The 18,967-nt window shown below is 45.1% G+C and overlaps 3 protein-coding genes across 4 annotated transcripts in view; 1 reads left to right on the forward strand and 2 right to left on the reverse strand.

The window, feature by feature from the left end:
* Positions 1-18,967, forward strand: part of LOC117973525 (dedicator of cytokinesis protein 2-like) — a 428,064-nt gene that overhangs the window by 153,846 nt on the left and 255,251 nt on the right. The window lies entirely within an intron of this gene.
* The window catches only part of LOC117403986 (uncharacterized), a 120,056-nt gene continuing 111,437 nt past the window's right edge, over positions 10,349-18,967 (reverse strand). Inside the window, exon 4 of the mRNA XM_034006551.3 lies at positions 10,349-10,862. Coding sequence (XP_033862442.2) covers positions 10,667-10,862 — 196 coding nt within the window. The 3' untranslated portion in view covers positions 10,349-10,666. The remainder of the gene's footprint in view (positions 10,863-18,967) is intronic.
* Positions 10,896-18,669, reverse strand: LOC131737168 (zinc finger protein 444-like). The gene is made up of 2 exons (XM_059024505.1): positions 16,866-18,669; positions 10,896-13,094 (listed from the first exon to the last, which is right to left on the reverse strand). Exons 1-2 carry the CDS (start codon positions 17,920-17,922, stop codon positions 13,087-13,089), a joined length of 1,065 nt encoding a protein of 354 aa, XP_058880488.1. The 5' UTR covers positions 17,923-18,669; the 3' UTR covers positions 10,896-13,086.

An 18,967-nucleotide genomic window follows, 5' to 3' on the forward strand; every position in this document is an offset into this window, starting at 1 on the left:
CTCTGGAATGAAGTCGGCCACGGTTGTCATGGTGATGTAATTGCTCGCGTGCGCTCAGAGTCTTAAGGTGTCGGCTGCATTCATTCATTTTGATTGATAGTTCATTGTTGTCCAGTGATTCTGTCGACAACACAGAATGGGGTTGCATGTTATTGTTTCTATAATGCAATGTTATTGATATCATGATGAGTCAAGGGGAAATGTCGGATATGTTTGCCACAGCAGGTGGAAAGCGAAAGAAATGAAACACAGGGAGACAACAAGGAGGGATTCACTTGCGGAAGAAATTATGAATATTGCTGATGCCCAGGTACAATCACTTAAGAAAAGGTACCATCGATTTTAAATGAGATTGAGGCTCATGCGTAGGGCTGTGCTGTGTGCTTTCGTTTTAAGGATTTATTTCTTTAACAGAATTTTGCCATATGTAAATGTTGATATTAGTTTGGCAAATGAAAAGTTATTTTGAAATCTAACATGAAATACTGTACAGTAGTCTCTGGGTATAGGAACTGAGAGAACACTTCGCCTAAGAGAACACCCTTGTGATGAAAGATTTTTCCCATTGTAAATGCTCTGCCTAAAGGAACAGGAACTTTGCTTAAAAGAATACCTTTTTGACACTGCTAGCGATTCGTACACAACTGATACAGTACTGTTTTGTAACCTGATAACTCATCATCATCAAACTTAAATTCAAATGGTTTATTCAGTCTTTTCAAATGTAACTTGCCATTGAGAGGCTCATTGATTGGTTTATGAAATCTCTCCAGAAATGCCATGTGGAAGGGTGGTGGACAGTTCACTGACACACACGGGAGACACAAGTTTTACTTCAAAACACCGCACTGGTGCCCAGTTTTATTATTTTGGATATTTTTCTTTTAGCCTGCAGAGGGCGCTGTTGTCTGTAGCCTGAGTACTGGCAACGGTACACAGGACCACAGAAATACCAATACTGGTAAACAGTTAAAAGCTGACACACTCACAGGTGCTCAAAATAATAATGAAAACAAAAGGTGAAATGAAAAGGGAAAATAAAACACAGTAATAAAACTACAATATAAAGGTGCTGCTTACGCAGTGTCTCCACTGCCGCTAAGCTGGTCAGCTCGGGATCTCCATCCTACACTGTTATACATAACCCAGCGCAGTACTTATGGGCTGAGCAATCCCCCAAGGCCCACCTCTCAGCCACTCAGAGAGAGGGAAAGCCAACACACGCTCTTCCCCACCTCTCCGTGTCACTGCCATGACTGACAGGCAGATCTAAGGGGCTGCTGCCCCCTTCCTGCAGTACCACGCATGCGCCAGATGGTCAGCACACCCCCCCCTCCCCGTTGCATGCCGTCATATCATTGCCTCGTTTTGTATCCTGATTTCCACGAGTGCACCTCATTGCTACAAAATGGCATGTAAGCAAACAGTGAAACGCGCCGCTGTTTCTGTTGCTACAAAAAGTTTGAAATTGTTCGAGCTCCTGAAAAAAACCTAAATCAGACACAAGTCACCGAGCAATGTGGTGTTTTCCGTTCTGGTGAGTTGCTTCACCATTCTGTTAAATAATTTTGTGCCTGTCTTGAATATTGCTCCTGTACAGGTATTCATAATTAATCTAGAGCAACTGCAGTATTTTTTGACGTGTGTAGGGATGCTGTGTAATTTAGTTTGACAGTTAGTTCATTAATGTTAGTTTGTCTGTTACTTTATTATTATAGTTTATTAACATACACTTGCATATGGCTTTCTTTGTGACTGTGTATGTGTGTGACTGTTTGTGTGAGTGTCTGTGTGTGTGACTGGGTGTCTGTGTGTGTGTGAGTGTGTGTGTGTTTCTGAGTGTATGACTGTGTCTGTGTGTGTGTGTTTCTGTGTGTGTGTGACTGGGTGTCTGGGTGTCTGTGTGTGTGTCTGTGTCTGTGAGTGTGTGTGTGTGTGTGTGTTTCTGTGTGTGTATCTGTGTGTAGGTGTATGTCTGCTTTCGTTTTCTTTTTCATGTATTTTCTTTCGAATGCAATACAACAGCTGCCCACTTTCCTGTCCTAGGATGGCTTTTTTTTTTATAATTGTATAATCTTATACCCTGCCGTAAATGTGCAGGATATTCTTAAATGATGCGCTTTGTAGATACTGAAATATGTGCTGCAGGTGATGGAAGATGTGTTGAATGCTGTAAGAGTGAAATCCACACCCGTTTGTTTTTATTTGGTAAAAGTCAGCATATATTGTTCATAAAAAGAAAGCAGAATATTTAATCAAATGTAAAATGTTCAAACCTCAATAAAACAGATCAGCAGTGAGACCATTCTTACAAAGTCCAAAAATGTACATAAAAATAGATAGATAGTATGTCGACCTAATACCCAGTGAGGTCCTGTCGAAATAAAAAGGGTGGAACCCACATATAAAAAGAAATGACATATTGAAATGAAAATGTAATAATATGGGTCGCAGGGGCATTCAGGGAGACATGGTTTCTTCCATCTGAAGTCTCCTATTAGATAAAAATGTCTTTGCCTCCTTCTTAAAAACATTCCTGCTGTTCAAACTCTTCATATGGTTTGGGAGTGAATTCCAGATCTGTGTGCCAGTGAAATAAGAGCTATCCATAGCTGAACTGTTTAGCATTGGCACAACACAGTTATAAATACTATTCCTAGTAGAATGACTATGCTGTTCTACTACTCTCTTGAAATTGTTGTGTAAATAATTACTTGATAAATTCTTATGAATTTTGAAAACATGATTTAGTTTTAACGGATTGACTCGTTGACATTGAGAAGTCTAATACTAATCAATTCTTTCTGTCCAATATGTGACCCTGAGTCCCTGTCTTTTATAAAGAGAATTACTTTATTTTGTGCCTCTTGTTACTTATTCTTCAGTGTTTGGGTAAGGCCTGAATACCAAGATGAACAAGAGTAGTCACCTGGTGTGCAAAAAAAAACAAAAAACTAAAAAAAGAATGAAATAAGAAAGAAAGAACGACCCCTTCTCGTCAAAATGTTTGTCAAAGAAGTTTACTAGTTTCTTATTTGTATTTATGATTGAGTGCCTTATAGTTATGGATTAAACAAGGAAACTGCTGCTCTGTGTGTGTGTGTGTGTGTGCGCGCGCGCGTGTATGTGTGTGTGTGCCCGTGTGTGTGCATGTGTGTGTGCGTGCGCATGTGCGTGCGCGTGTGCGTGCGCGTGTGCGTGTGTGTGCGTTGAGATCAAAGCACATTTTTACTGATTAAAAATATACTTCTTTGCAGGATCTATACTTGATAAGACTTGTGAATATATTCATGCAGTATATACTGCGATGCTTTCAAGATGTTTCTGGCTTCTGCTGAAAGTATCCTGACAGGTAAAGGCTATTGCTTCTAAAGTGAGGAAGAGTTTCAGTCTTTTGATTTCTTACAAATGATATCCCTGCTGGAGCCCAATTTAGAAGATGCTTGTGCTCTACCTTTCATGACTTGCTCTCTCAATAAGGAAACATTGGAATTAAAATTCAGAACCAGTACACTCAACCCATTAGACAAGACAGATTTGGAACAACACATTACAGCTTTACATTTCTGTCTGCCCCTTACTGTGACTGCTCAAGTACACAGTGTGGAGCTCATGGAAATTCACACTCACTGTTACCCGGGTCCATGCTGCTCATTGAAGTTGCACAGTACAGTATGGATGCAGGGTTAGTGAGGTAGCAGCCCCTCAGCTCTAAAGAGAACATGGCCAACTGCCCCCACAGATCCTCAACTGGACCACTTAACCACACTTCCTCCCAGTCTCTCAGCTCTAACCACTAGACCACACTGCCTCCGTTCTCTCTGTCTCTCAGCTCTAACCACTAGACCACACTGCCTCCTTCTCTCTCAGTCTCTCAGCTCTAACCACTAGACCACATTGCCTCCCTTCTCTCTGTCTCTCAGCTCTAACCACTAGACCACACTGCCTCCTTCTCTCTCAGTCTCTCAGCTCTAACCACTAGACCACACTGCCTCCCTTATCTTTGTCTCTCAGCTCTAACCACTAGACCACACTGCCTCCTTCTCTCTCAGTCTCTCAGCTCTAACCACTAGACCACACTGCCTCCCTTCTCTCTGTCTCTCAGCTCTAACCACTAGACCACACTGCCTCCCTTCTCTCTGTCTCTCAGCTCTAACCACTAGACCACACTGCCTCCCTTCTCTCTGTCTCTCAGCTCTAACCACTAGACCACACTGCCTCCTTCTCTCTCTGTCTCTCAGCTCTAACCACTAGACCACACTGCCTCCCTTCTCTCTGTCTCTCAGCTCTAACCACTAGACCACACTGCCTCCCTTCTCTCTCAGTCTCTCAGCTCTAACCACTAGACCACACTGCCTCCCTTCTCTCTGTCTCTCAGCTCTAACCACTAGACCACACTGCCTCCCTTCTCTCTGTCTCTCAGCTCTAACCACTAGACCACACTGCCTCCCTTCTCTTTGTCTCTCAGCTCTAACCACTAGACCATGCTGTCTCCCAGCCGCTAAGCCTTAACCACTAGAGTACACTGCTGCCTTCCCTGCCACCCTCAGCTCTAACCACTAAACCACATTGCCTCTTTCCCAGTCCTCATCTCTAACCACAACACCACACTGCCTCCCTCCCAGTCCCTCAGCTGTAACCACTAGACCACACTGTCTTCCAGTCTCTCAGTCCTCTTTGTTAATATTGTCTAATTAGTTAATAGACGCACTGAATGATTAAGCAACTCAGATCCCACTTGTGCAATTCAAGGTTTTGCCTTCCCTGTGTGGGTAGGACTATGGGGGAGGTAATTGCTCAGGAAACAGTCAGACAGGCTGGGACTACAGTAACGCTGCCTCCAGATTCCTGAATGATGAATTGTGTGTGAAAAGTTTCTCTCAATCAGAAGTACAGCTATGGACAAAGGTTTTGCATCGCCTTATAGAATTAACTCATTTTGCTTCATGAAGTCGAACGAAACCTGCTGAATAACGTTAACCTATTGAATTACAAACCACTTTGTTGTTTTCTATATACTGGCAGTTTGAAATCTTGCATGAAATACTATTTTGCTTCCAGTAGACTTTTGCAATACCATGTTGTAGTGTCCTTGATTACATGATGTTAAATAAAAGATCTAAATTATGTTCAGATCTTTTTCTTTTTTTATTATGTCTCAGTCCTAAACTTCTATGTGATGCAGACCTTGTGGCCTTAGCTATACACATTACTGTATGAACACCCCAGGACAAGGTAGGTAATATACGGTAGTCCTTCCTGTGTGGTCAGTTTTAACTGTGTAGTAAAGCACAGGGATAAAGCTGTACACATTACTGTATGAACACCCCAGGACAAGGTAGGTAATATACGGTAGTCCTTCCTGTTAGCTTCCTGTGTGGTCAGTTTTAACTGTGTAGTAAAGCACAGGGATAACACTGTACACATTACTGTATGAACACCACAGGACAAGATAGGTAATATACGGTAGTCCTTCCTGTGTGGTCAGTTTTAACTGTGTAGTAAGGCATTGGGATAGATATCACTATGCTGTGGTACTGTAGCTAAACCCAGTATACTGTACTGTAGCTACAGAACCACAGGGTCAAATAGCCAAAACAAGGTCCAGGAAATGGAAATACAGAAGTACCTGTGGAATTGCAGGATCTCCAGACCAACATATGCCTGGTCTGCATGGCATCTTAAAGAAACAAGGAGAATTACCAGAGGAGATTTGTGACAAATCAGCAAAGACAGGAGATGCCCCTGCTGACTGCCAGATTGTTGTATTGATATTTAAGAGGGAAGATGAGGCAGAGCAGGGACATTAGAGACCTATCATTCTCACCTCCATAACATGTCAGGTCATGGAATCATGCATGCGAGGGAACCTAGAGGGACTGTCTTTATCATCACCGGCGTTATAGCAGGCAGAACATGACACTCCTGTCTGACTAACCTCTGCTCTTCAAGAATGGATAAAAGTCCAGCGATGAGTAACCAGACTAATCCTGGGGCTAACAGTTATGAGCAGGGATGCTAGTTCTCAGCAATATATAATAATAATATTTTTAATATATATTGCGCCTTTCATAGTGGACCACCATCACAAAGTGCTTTACAGAGCTAGGCTGTGGACTGTGCATTATATGCAGTGTCACTTACAACAGGACATTGATTTAACATCTTATCCGCAGGACGGAGCACAAGGAGGTTAAGTGACTTGCTCAGGGTCACAGTGAGTCAGTCAGTGGCAGAGGTGGGTTTGAACCGGTGACCTTCTGGTTACAAGCCAGGGACTTTAACCACTGGACCACAAACTAAAAAAAATTTGTTTTTCTGTGATTAATGTAAAATGCTAACATTTCCCCAAACCCAGTATTGATAACCAGGCTATCTACTTAAATAGCAATGTACACAGGGTGTGGTTATTGATACAAAGCTAATTCACTGTTTTTATTGGTTATTGAGACAAAGCTAATTCATTGTTGTTATTGGTTATTGATACAAAGCTAATTCACTGTTGTTATTGGTTATTGATACAAAGCTAATTCACTGTTGTTATTGGTTATTGATACAAAGCTAATTCACTGTTGTTATTGGTTATTGATACAAAACTAATTCACTGTTGTTATTGGTTATTGATACAAAGCTAATTCACTGTTGTTATTGGTTATTGATACAAAGCTAATTCACTGTTGTTATTGGTTGTATTGATTTTACAAAAAGAAAAAGAAACTTCAAAAAACAAAAACAATTACTGTTTTTTTTTTCCTATGGAGTGTAAAAACAAAAGAGAACCTTTGTTTTTCCTCGCTATTTTGCATCAAACAGATTGCTAGCAACCCTGGTTATTATTGAAGGATATATAAAATCAGGGCTTCATTTATGCCAGAGAGCACCAGATCCCAGATCCGGTACCTTATTGCCTGACAGGCACGAATGAAGCAGTTTGCAAATGATGACCCTTAGGAATTATTACTTTGTTGTTGCAAAAATAACTGTATATACATAACATGTACAATACAAACCCTGCATTCCTGTTCCAAGAATGGAATGCCAAAACCTGCATTCCTGTTCCAAGAATGGAATGCCAAAACCTGCATTCCTGTTCCAAGAATGGAATGCCAAAACCCTACATTCCTGTTCCAAGAATGGAATGCCAAAACCTGCATTCCTGTTCCAAGAATGGAATGCCAAAACCCTACATTCCTGTTCCAAAAATGGAATGCCAAAACCTGCATTCCTGTTCCAAGAATGGAATGCCAAAACCTGCATTCCTGTTCCAAGAATGGAATGCCAAAACCCTACATTCCTGTTCCAAGAATGGAATGCCAAAACCTGCATTCCTGTTCCAAGAATGGAATGCCAAAACCCTACATTCCTGTTCCAAAAATGGAATGCCAAAACCTGCATTCCTGTTCCAAGAATGGAATGCCAAAACCTGCATTCCTGTTCCAAGAATGGAATGCCAAAACCTACATTCCTGTTCCAATAATGGAATGCCAAAACCTACATTCCTGTTCCAAGAATGGAATGCCAAAACCTGCATTCCTGTTCCAAGAATGGAATGCCAAAACCTGCATTCCTGTTCCAAGAATGGAATGCCAAAACCCTACATTCCTGTTCCAAAAATGGAATGCCAAAACCTACATTCCTGTTCCAAGAATGGAATGCCAAAACCTACATTCCTGTTCCAAGAATGGAATGCCAAAACCTGCATTCCTGTTCCAAGAATGGAATGCCAAAACCTGCATTCCTGTTCCAAGAATGGAATGCCAAAACATACATTCCTTTTCCAAGAATGGAATGCCAAAACCTACATTCCTGTTCCAAGAATGGAATGCCAAAACCTACATTCCTGTTCCAAGAATGGAATGCCAAAACCTACATTCCTGTTCCAAGAATGGAATGCCAAAAGTGTTCGGTAACAATATATTTTAGGGTGCAACAGTGCCGATCCACAAGCAGATGAGAACTTGAAGCATATATGCAAGCTACTGTAAATCCAGGTCAGTACATCAGGTCTAGAAACAACGATGCTGTCCCTCTTCCTTCATTAGAAGATCTGCTACCTGTGTTTTTATTTATTATTTGAATGAAAGATAGAAATTCCCAAATGAGATCTGATAACAATTCATAACAGGCTGATCTTTCACCATCTGTTTTATAAATACAAATTATTCTTCAGGATAACAAATAATGTTATAATGTTCCATAACTTTACCAGATCGCATACTGTTTGTAATTGCACTTGTATTATCTTCCCATTGCAATCCTTACAAAATGCAGCTCAATTGCAAATGAAAGATAGCTTTCATTAACTTGTGAATCTTTGTTGGACCTCGTGTTGGGTAAACATTCCCTCGTTTGTTCCTCTTTCTGTACATTTGTCTGTTACCCTTAGACAGTATTCGGGTTGGCGTCAGTGGTTTTCTCACTAATGAGCTGCTTGCTGGAAAGATGTAAGCTCTTCAGAATCTTTCAGATTGTTTGGTTGTTAGGAGGTGAATTACTATTGAAATTACAATTGAGCCTGTAGGAGTGAAAAACCTAATGAGACCGTGTTTGATCCAAAGAGTTGAAAGGCGAACACACACATCTGCTAAAATTAAAATAATACATACTCTGAATGAAAGATCATTACATTGAAATGAATACGTGTGGAGAAAAGGCAGATGTGGAGAGTTGCATATTTGTAGAGAATTGTGCAGTATTTAATTTTCTGGCCTGGTTGAGTCTTCTACCTGCAACCCTGCACTCTAACCACTGAGCTACTCAAACCCACTGCCTTCCCTACTGCAGCCCAGAACTCTAACCACTGAGCTACTCAAACCCACTGCCTTCCCCACTGCAGCCCACAACTCTAACCACTGAGCTACTCAAACCCACTGCCTTCCCCACTGCAGCCCACCACTCTAACCACTGAGCTACTCAAACCCACTGCCTTCCCTGCAGCCCAGAACTCTAACCACTGAGCTACTCAAACCCACTGCCTTCCACACTGCAGCCCAGAACTCTAACCACTGAGCTACTCAAACCTACTGCCTTCCACAGTGCAGCCCAGAACTCTAACCACTGAGCTATTCAAACCCACTGCCTTCCACACTGCAGCCCAGAACTCTAACCAATTAACTACTCAAGGTAATTATCGTCCACTGGGCAGTAGACAAGCAGTAAAATATTGAGCGTAAAATACTTTTCTTGTACATGAGACGTGGAGAAGCTTCTTGATATTAAAGTCTCTTTCCTGCACTCCCGTGTACTCACGTCTTCAGCCTGAGAGCTCTTCATTCTCAGTGAGTGCTGGGGGGAGAACACAATGTTCCATGTACAACTCTGCTTACAGTGGCATAGTTAGTTGAAATATGAGGATTGTCTAAAACATAATAATTTAATGATATTGAAAAATAAATGTAAAACAAAGAAACATTAGTCTTTCCTCGAATAATTAACATGATATATGCAGAATATTGTATAGGGTGCTGTATGATAAAAAGCTGCCATCCACCACATGGGAGTTCACTTTTCCACAAGTAGCCTTTTTGGCTGTTCTGACCATAAGTGCGTGAAAATGGTCTTGTCCCTTATTGAACCTGTATTGTAAGGGGCAGTGTTGTGTGAAGACGAGCCTGGCTCTTCAAGATGCTCGCTTGCAGTATGTGTGGTCACCGGTTCAAACCCAGCCTCCTCCCTGTTACAAATACATGCAGGCATAGATGCTACATACATACATACTGGTCATGCAAAAGGTTCGGCAAAGCCTCTGTTCACAGTAATTGTTGGTGTTGTTTTACTGGCCTCTGTAGTGTGAGTGCTGAGTGCCCTGTACAATAGGACAATCCAGTGGAAAAATAGACATTTCACAAAGCATATGAGAAGCGTGAGTCCACTAAAATGTACCTGTTCTGTACGGCACATTCTGGGCTGATCTTCTGCTACATGCTGTCTGTCAGCTTGCTGGTCCTCTTGTGTAATATGGAGATGTTTTGTGTCGTAGGGGATGTTGTAAACTCTGTTTAGTTGTTTAGCTATTCTAATGCAGTGGTTTATTTAATGTGTTGGCACTGATACCATAGTAAAAGCACAGCCCAATGTAATAAAGAATTGCACGGTAAAGCACAGGTCAGCATTGTAAAGCCCAGGGAGGAATGGTAAAGCATATTAAAAACACAGCATAGCACCATCAACGATGGTGAATGTGTTGTATAACAATAAGAAAGCATGAGGGGAGAACTGGAAAATGAACGTGCAAATCAGTGTGGTAACCTTTCATAAGGGTAAGTGCAGCAGAGCAATGATAACCTTCATCTCTACAAATGAATTTCACTCTACCCAACAAACACAAGAGCAATGGCATTAAAACCTGTGTAATAAAATACTTTATAGATCCGTTTATTCCATGGTTTGAAATAGAGCATTCACAAACTGCTAGAATTCTCTGTTATTTACAATAGTTGTTAGTAATTGATTTTCACAGCTGTAATAATAATTCATTTTAAAAATAGAAAAGCTGGTGTTCACCAAACCCTCGCTTCCCTGTGCTGATGAAAAGTCCCGGATAGCGATCCCACCCCATTCCAGCAGGAGCTTTTGTTAAGTTTGCTTTTGTCTTTATTTCACCCTGTACCCTCAGAAGGGGGTCTTTATTTATTTATTTTTCAATCCCATTGTTCATTGTCTTGGTTCACAAAAACCAGAAACATTTGCGTTTGGACTTTTTGGACTCCATCTTGGTGGCAGGCGTGGGTTTGGGCACTGGGGAGTCTTCTTGCCGACTGGCAGTCGAGCTCGTCAGAGGAGAGCTCTGGCTGGACTCCAGATCAACGACCCTCCATGTCCTCTGGAACTGACCCTCCTGCAGCCTGAAGTCGTGCTCCACACTGTGAACAAAGAAACAGACAACATCACTCATCAGAACAAAGCAACACAAGACAATTTACAAACAAGATGAGGCCATTTGGCCTGTAAACACTTGTCCGGTTCCTACATAATTAGCTGAATCATCTCAAAATAGTGTCAAGTTGGGTCTTGAAAGTTCGCAATGATTCAGCATCAACAATATGCCAAGGTAACCCATTCCATACCCTTAACATTTACACAACAAACTCCAGAAACTGCTGTTTTGTTACTACCTTTTGTAACAGATAATGCAGACCCCTGATTCACTCAATCTGTTCCGTTTGTACAGTGGTTAAGTTGTGTGTCTCGGAAATACGGAGGGAACAGGCCTCTGCCCAGCCCACTCTACTAACTGTGCATCCAACTCCCCTCGCGCTTCCACAATGTAAAGCCATATAGATACATGAAGATCATCATTACAATGAATACATGAAAGAAATCATTCATGACTAGTGATACCATTTGCTGATTCTCTATCGTTCTGTGGTTTTCCACTTCCAAGGCACGCAGATTTAATTAACACAAGTGCTGACACTAGGGTACCAATAATGGTAGCCCTAGTCTCACATTTAATAAACAAAACAAAACAAAACAAAGGTAAAAATAAAAGTTTGCCACACAAGGCGAGCACTAGCCTCACTAAGAAACGTCCCGCTCCAGGAACCTACAACACTACAAAAACCCTCTCTGTACACTGGGATCAAGCTCCCCTAAACTAACCTACTTCCTGAAGTCCCGGCATCCTCATGGAGACTCCTGCCTCTTCAAACAGCCTGGGCTGGGCAACGCCTTCACGAGCGCTGTTTGTGTGGCGCAGACCCATTTCCTTTATTGTTATCATTGTTTGCAAATTAAATGTTTTGCAAGTTAAAGGTTTCTCCTCACACTACAGACAACAACAACATGGTTCATTTGTGCGCAGCATCGCTGGCTGCATGTGGCACATGTTTGAGCCCTGCTTGGATCCGTGCCCTTTCCCATGCAGACAGTGCTAACATTTATAACAGAAAGTGTTGCAGGGCGTGATCCTAACAAGAACATTTTCAGCTCACATTTTACTCATGATGACTGAGAAGTTAAAATTGACACATATAACAATGGGTATGACAACGGTCAGTACAAAAGTCAGTGAGAGGCAAGGGCATGGATTTTAAAAGACACACCAGAACATCTTTTAACTGAAGATTGAACACAAATACAAAGCATCAGACAAAGCCACCAGAAGTAGTCACAGATTCTGTATGGCCTCCCTACAGCAACAGCTGCTATGGAGATACACATATGCGCAGCATTAGCATTAAATACAGTAATTCAAAATCATAGCTTTTGTTATGTGGTACTTTTAAAAAGCCACGATTAGGACACCAATATAAAATGTTACCTCTGTAACTGTATATAGTCATTTTGCCGTTTTTCCATTTCCCATGGTTATACCATTGTTTGCCATGTTTTATAATAGGCTTTACCATACCTCTCTGGCATTTCTAATGCTTGCCTTTACTTTACTATGCTTCCAGACAGAGAGACACCAAAGGGAGGTCACTTAAAGGTCATGCTGTATGGAAGGTTTATATTTTGCACATACGTGTAACACAGAGCACTGCTTCTCACTCCACCTTCTATACAGGGGGTCCTTGGCCACAGTTTACAATACTTTACATTGCTAGAAGAGATACAGTATGGAATACAGATATACATATAAAGAGGTCTGTGAATTCATTATTCTGGAATATGTTTTGCTAGGGACTTGAGATCGCTGGACACTGATCTACTGGTCCAGTATATAAAAGAGTATTTGTATTTTATTGAATTGTTGAATGCATGTGTGTGGGAGGGTAGTGGGTGGAGCTTTAGGGAAGGACCAGAAATGACAGCACACAGGAGCCGGAAGTGTCGTTTAGTCCTTGGAGCCCTGTACCTTCAATGGTACAGGCAGGATTTTATTTTAACAAACAAAAATAGAACAGTCCAGTATTCCAGAAAATAAACAAGAAAACCACCTGGAATACCAGCGATGGTAAACTCAGGTTTCAAATAAAAAGAATAAACAAAAACGTCCCGTTACACACAACAATAAAGGAAGCACTGGGTTTCTCTGTGCTCCTGCAGTGGGTTTCCTCTCACCGCCTCCTGGCCCCCTTCCACGGATTACTGGCTTGTCCTGGGTTTCTTCCACTGCGGCAATCCACCAAAGTCCCTTAAGTTTCAAGCTTCTGCGAATTACAGCAGTTTGATAAAACAAAACAACAACAAAGCACAGCACGTGTTTTCAGTTCAGGACAGGGGGCCGAATGGCAAAACCATACTGCTTAAATACTGCCAAGTCCCACCCCTGCAATCAGCACGCTGCCTCACGTCAGCCAATCGATGAGAACAGCACAGCTGATTGCAATGATGGGACCTGACGGCCGCATGGTCCCACCTTGGGCCAAGATGGCCGCCTGACCCGGAACTTCCTGTATGGTCAGAGTTCAGCCTCCTGACCCAATCACGGTCAACCCTACACAGCGCTGCCGGTGGTCGGGAGGGCGAATTACAACAGGGACTCCTTTCAATCCTGTCACACATCCCCCCCCTCAGAGTGGAGCCGTAGGCACACTCGGCCAACCCTAACTCCCCTAAATGACCCCCCTCCCTTGAAAAAAAATCAGCATTTTGATGCTCCTTACCCGAACGATGTTTAACAGTGAAGTTAAAGGGTTGCAGCGCCAGACTCCACCGAGTAATCCGGGCGTTCGTGTCCCTCATCGTGTTTAGCCACTTAAGAGGAGCGTGATCTGTGACAAGAGTGAAGGACCGCCCCAGGAGATAATATCGAAGAGAGTTTGTGGCCCATTTAATGGCCAGGCACTCCTTCTCAATAACTGAGTAGTTGCGCTCCCTTTGAGCCATTTTCCTGCTAATGTATAGCACGGGGTGTTCTACCCCATCGATCTCCTGGGACAAGACGGCCCCCAGACCGACATCCGAGGCGTCTGTCTGGAGGATGAATTCCCTGTCGAAATCTGGTGAAACTAGTGCAGGGGCTTGGCAAAGTATCCGCTTTATCGTGTCAAACGCTTCCTGACACTCATCTGACCATTTTACAGTGTTTGGGGCGCTCTTCTTAGTGAGGTCAATCAAGGGGCTAACAATGGTGGAAAACTCGGGGATAAAACGGCGATAATAGCCTGCCAGCCCCAAAAGTGACCTCACTTGAGCCTTGGTTCGTGGGACCGGAGTGTCCACCAAGGCCTGGACCTTGGAAGCCACTGGTTTCACCCGACCATTACCCATGCTAAAGCCAAGATATTGGGTCTCTTGTTTGCCAAACGCGCATTTGCCTAGGTTGACTGTTAGCCCCGCCTCCCTCAAAGACTGCAGGACAGCCGCCAATCTATCAAGGTGCTCCTTCCAGGTAGAGCTAAAAATAACAACGTCATCAATATATGCTGCCGCATACTGATGATGGGGACGTAACACCTTGTCCATCAGTCTCTGGAAGGTAGCTGGGGCCCCATGCAAACCGAAGGGCATGGTCTTGAAATGAAACAAGCCATCCGGGGTAGCAAATGCGGTTTTCTCCTTGGAACTGGGTGTTAACGGGATCTGCCAATATCCCTTTGTCAGGTCCAGAGTGGACAAGAACCTCGCCTTACCCAGTCTGTCGAGGAGCTCATCCACTCGAGGCATGGGGTACGCATCGAACTTAGAGATAGCGTTCACCTTTCTAAAGTCCACACAGAAACGAGTGGAGCCATCCTTCTTAGGTACCATTACCACAGGACTACACCACTCGCTCTGGGAAGGCTGCACTACTCCCAGCTCGAGCATACTGGCCACTTCCCGGCGCATTACACCCCGCCGACTTTCCGGGATCCGGTAAGGCCTCTGACGCACCCGAACACCTGGCGGAGTAATAATGGCATGTTCAATAATGTCAGTTCTACCGGGCAACTCAGAAAAAACATCACTGAATTCCTCAATTAATTGACCCAGCTCCTGTTTCTGACGGGGAAGTAACTGTTCCCCCATCGAAATTTTAGCTGTTTGACCAGATGGCCCTGCCTCAGGACCGAAATCCTCCTCGGGGCTATCATTAGCAACAAACAGGGCTTCTCTGTCTCTCCAGGGTTTTAACAAATTTACATGATAAATTTGGAGTGGTTTTCGATGGTCGGGCTGCCTGATTTCATAATTCACTCTCCCTATAGCCCGAACCACCTCATAAGGCCCCTGCCACTTGGCAAACAACTTAGATTCGGCTGTGGGAAGGAGCAGCAGTACCTTATCTCCAGGTCGAAAAGTCCGAATTCGTGCTTTTTGATTGTACTGCTGCTGCTGCTGATGCTGAGCATTGCGCAGGTTCTCTTGAGCCAAACGACCGACTAATTCTAAGCGATCTCTTAGCAGTAGTACGTATTTGACTACATTTTTAGAAGTAGAGGTTTGGTCCTCCCACCCTTCTCGCACGAGATCGAGAATGCCTCGGGGTTGTCTCCCATATAGCAGCTCAAACGGGGAGAACCCTGTTGAACTCTGTGGCACCTCTCTCACTGCAAACATCAGGAAGGGGAGGAGTTTTGCCCAATGTTTTTGTTCCTGGTTCACAAATCGCCTCAGCATTTGCTTCAGGGTCTGATTAAACCTTTCCACCAGGCCATCTGTCTGCGGATGGTACACAGAGGTCCTGATGGGACGGATTTTCAAAATTTTGTATACTTCTTTGAGGGTATCGGACATGAAGTTGGTTCCCTGATCCGTCAGAATCTCTTTGGGCACCCCTACTCTAGCAATGATCTCAACTAGTTCTTTAGCAATGGCGACGGCACTAGTGGAGCGCAGTGGCACCGCCTCTGGATATCGCGTAGCATAATCCACCACTACTAGAATGTGCGTATATCCAGAGTCGGCGGGATGCACTGGGCCCACTATGTCCATGGCTATGCGATCGAAGGGAGTACAAACCAGGGGCAGTGGGACCAGCGGGGCCGGGCGAACCCGCCCCGGCGCTACTCTCTGGCAATCGGGACACTCCGCTACATATTTCCTCACATCCACGTGGAGTCCCATCCAATAAAACCGGGCCAGTATTCGTTCCAAGGTCTTTTCCCGCCCCAGGTGGCCAGAAAAGGGAATATCATGTGCCAACCGCATGACCTCCCGGCGGAAAGACCCCGGAACCAATAATTGGGTTACAGGCTGTCCTGTGCCCGGGGCTTGGGATACCCTATACAGCAAATGCCCCATCACGATGAAGTGAGGAAATGTGAGCGGCCCGCAGCCTTCAACTTCCTTCCCCTCGACAGACCGAACCCGCCCCCGGATGTGCACCAGAGTGGGGTCGTTACTTTGCTCCCACTCTAGGTCCACACCCCGGTCCCAGAATTGCGGTATGCCGAGCGGGGCCACAGTAGCTTCTGCTCTAGGGATCTCAGTAACCCGCTCCTGCTGGTCACACTGGACACCCACCCCCTTCTGTGTTCGTTTGACAGGCAAAGCAGATTCTCCCACCAATCCCCAGCCTTGCCTCATTAATGCCCCCTCAAGTTTCTCGGCCCTCCGCTCTCTTTTAGTTTTATGGGGCCGGAACCTGGAAGTAAATATGTCGGCCTGCAAGGGGAAGATCTGGCCAATTGGATCCCCCATTGCGACCACCTTTTCTACAATAGGTGGCCGAGCCGCATTGACCTTAACTTGTGTATAGTAAGGCCAATCTCGACCCAAAATTACTGGGTATGGCACCTTTTTAGCAACGGCCACGACTACGTGGCACGTCCGACTTTCCACAGTCATTCTAACTTTAGTGGTAGGATACGCCTTGGTTTCTCCATGAATACACGAGATGGTCACAGACCCCTGTGGCCGCCAGGGCGTACCCTCCAAGAGAGCAGACCGAATTATAGTGTGACTACACCCTGAGTCCACTAATGCGTGGGTACTCATATTACCAACAACTACATTAATAATGCAAGGCCCCTCCCGACCCCTTCCCCTGTACTCACCACCCTCTGCGTCCGGACATCGCAAGGCCACGTCACACTCCATTGCGGCAGGACAGAATCTCGCGATGTGTCCCACCTCATGGCACCGGAAGCAGGTAGGGGAAGGCAACGCTGTGGGAGACGGCTGCTTGTCCCTTGGTCCACCACTGGGGGGGGGGGTCCAGGGATTCTCTCTGGCCCAGCTGGGAGCTAACCTCGGTCTCCACTTTGGAGTCGAGGCGCTCAAAGGGACGGGGAAAACTGAAGGCCTCGCTGCAGTCCTTGGGTGCGCTGGTAAAGGGCGATGCTTCACTGGGACTGCTGGGGCTGGACTGGGGTCCACCCGAAGCAGTGAATCCTCGAAAGCCTCCGCCAGTTCGACGGCCTTGTCCATCGTCTCGGGACTGTGGCGAGCGACCCAGGCTCGAGTCTCCGGTTCCAACACCTCCAGGAACTGGTCGACCCCCACAGACTCCATGATTTGTTGGGTGGTCCGTTCAGTGGGACGCAGCCAGCGGGTCAGATGGTCCCAGAGTTGCTGGGCCGCAATGCGGGGCCGGGTTCCCTCTGGACGCTTGTAGGTCCGGAAACGCCGGCAATGCGTTTCCGGAGTGATATTGAGGCGTTGGAGGATAGCTGCCTTCACCTGGGGATAATCCTCCGCTGCCACATTGCTCAGGGCCCGGTATGCTGCCTGCGCCTCACCAGTCAGACAAGGGGCGAGTTGTGCCGCCCAACATCTGGCTGGCCACCCTGACACTGTAGCCACCCGCTCAAACGTGGTCAGGAAGGCCTCCGGGTCATCTTCTGAGGTCATCTTTTGCAGCCGGATTTTGGGCGTCGGCTGCGCTGGTCCAGCTGCTGCGGCCGGGACCTGGGCTTGGGCCTGGGCCTGGGCCACTACCAGGTTCTGAATGGCCAGACACATGGCCGCCATCTTGTCAGTCATCGCGGTCAGATGGGCTGAACGCTCAGCATCCCTCTGAGCATCCCGTTCTTCCCGACGCCGCTCTACACCGTCACGGTGTCTCTCCTGATCCTCCAAGACGGCTTGCAGGGTGTGCCGGTCCATGCTCATCCCACTTCTGACACCACCTTGTGGGAGGGTAGTGGGTGGAGCTTTAGGGAAGGACCAGAAATGACAGCACACAGGAGCCGGAAGTGTCGTTTAGTCCTTGGAGCCCTGTACCTTCAATGGTACAGGCAGGATTTTATTTTAACAAACAAAAATAGAACAGTCCAGTATTCCAGAAAATAAACAAGAAAACCACCTGGAATACCAGCGATGGTAAACTCAGGTTTCAAATAAAAAGAATAAACAAAAACGTCCCGTTACACACAACAATAAAGGAAGCACTGGGTTTCTCTGTGCTCCTGCAGTGGGTTTCCTCTCACCGCCTCCTGGCCCCCTTCCACGGATTACTGGCTTGTCCTGGGTTTCTTCCACTGCGGCAATCCACCAAAGTCCCTTAAGTTTCAAGCTTCTGCGAATTACAGCAGTTTGATAAAACAAAACAACAACAAAGCACAGCACGTGTTTTCAGTTCAGGACAGGGGGCCGAATGGCAAAACCATACTGCTTAAATACTGCCAAGTCCCACCCCTGCAATCAGCACGCTGCCTCACGTCAGCCAATCGATGAGAACAGCACAGCTGATTGCAATGATGGGACCTGACGGCCGCATGGTCCCACCTTGGGCCAAGATGGCCGCCTGACCCGGAACTTCCTGTATGGTCAGAGTTCAGCCTCCTGACCCAATCACGGTCAACCCTACACAGCGCTGCCGGTGGTCGGGAGGGCGAATTACAACAGGGACTCCTTTCAATCCTGTCACAATGTGTTACTCAATTTCTATTGGTTGTTGTGTTTCCAGTTCTAGCCTTATAAAAGTTTGCCATAGTAAAAGCATAACAGAGAGGTATGGTAAAGCATATTAATAAACATGACAAACCAGGTTAGACTATGGTAAAGGCATAGCATAATCATGGGGAAAGCATGGTAAAATTGTAAAAATACTGTGGTAAACTTTTCCTCAAATAACTGTGCCCAGCAGAAAGAAAACACCATTAAAAAAAACAGCTTACAAAGCTGTACTTTTTTTCCTTTTGATTTAGAATATGTG

The sequence above is a fragment of the Acipenser ruthenus genome, chromosome 1 (genome assembly GCF_902713425.1).
Source record: "Acipenser ruthenus chromosome 1, fAciRut3.2 maternal haplotype, whole genome shotgun sequence".
Lineage (NCBI taxonomy): Eukaryota > Metazoa > Chordata > Actinopteri > Acipenseriformes > Acipenseridae > Acipenser > Acipenser ruthenus.

Excerpts from the sequence above, each read along its gene's own strand:
- LOC131737168 (XM_059024505.1), bottom strand. The coding sequence starts at position 17,922 with ATGAGCATGGACCGGCACACCCTGCAAGCCGTCTTGGAGGATCAGGAG.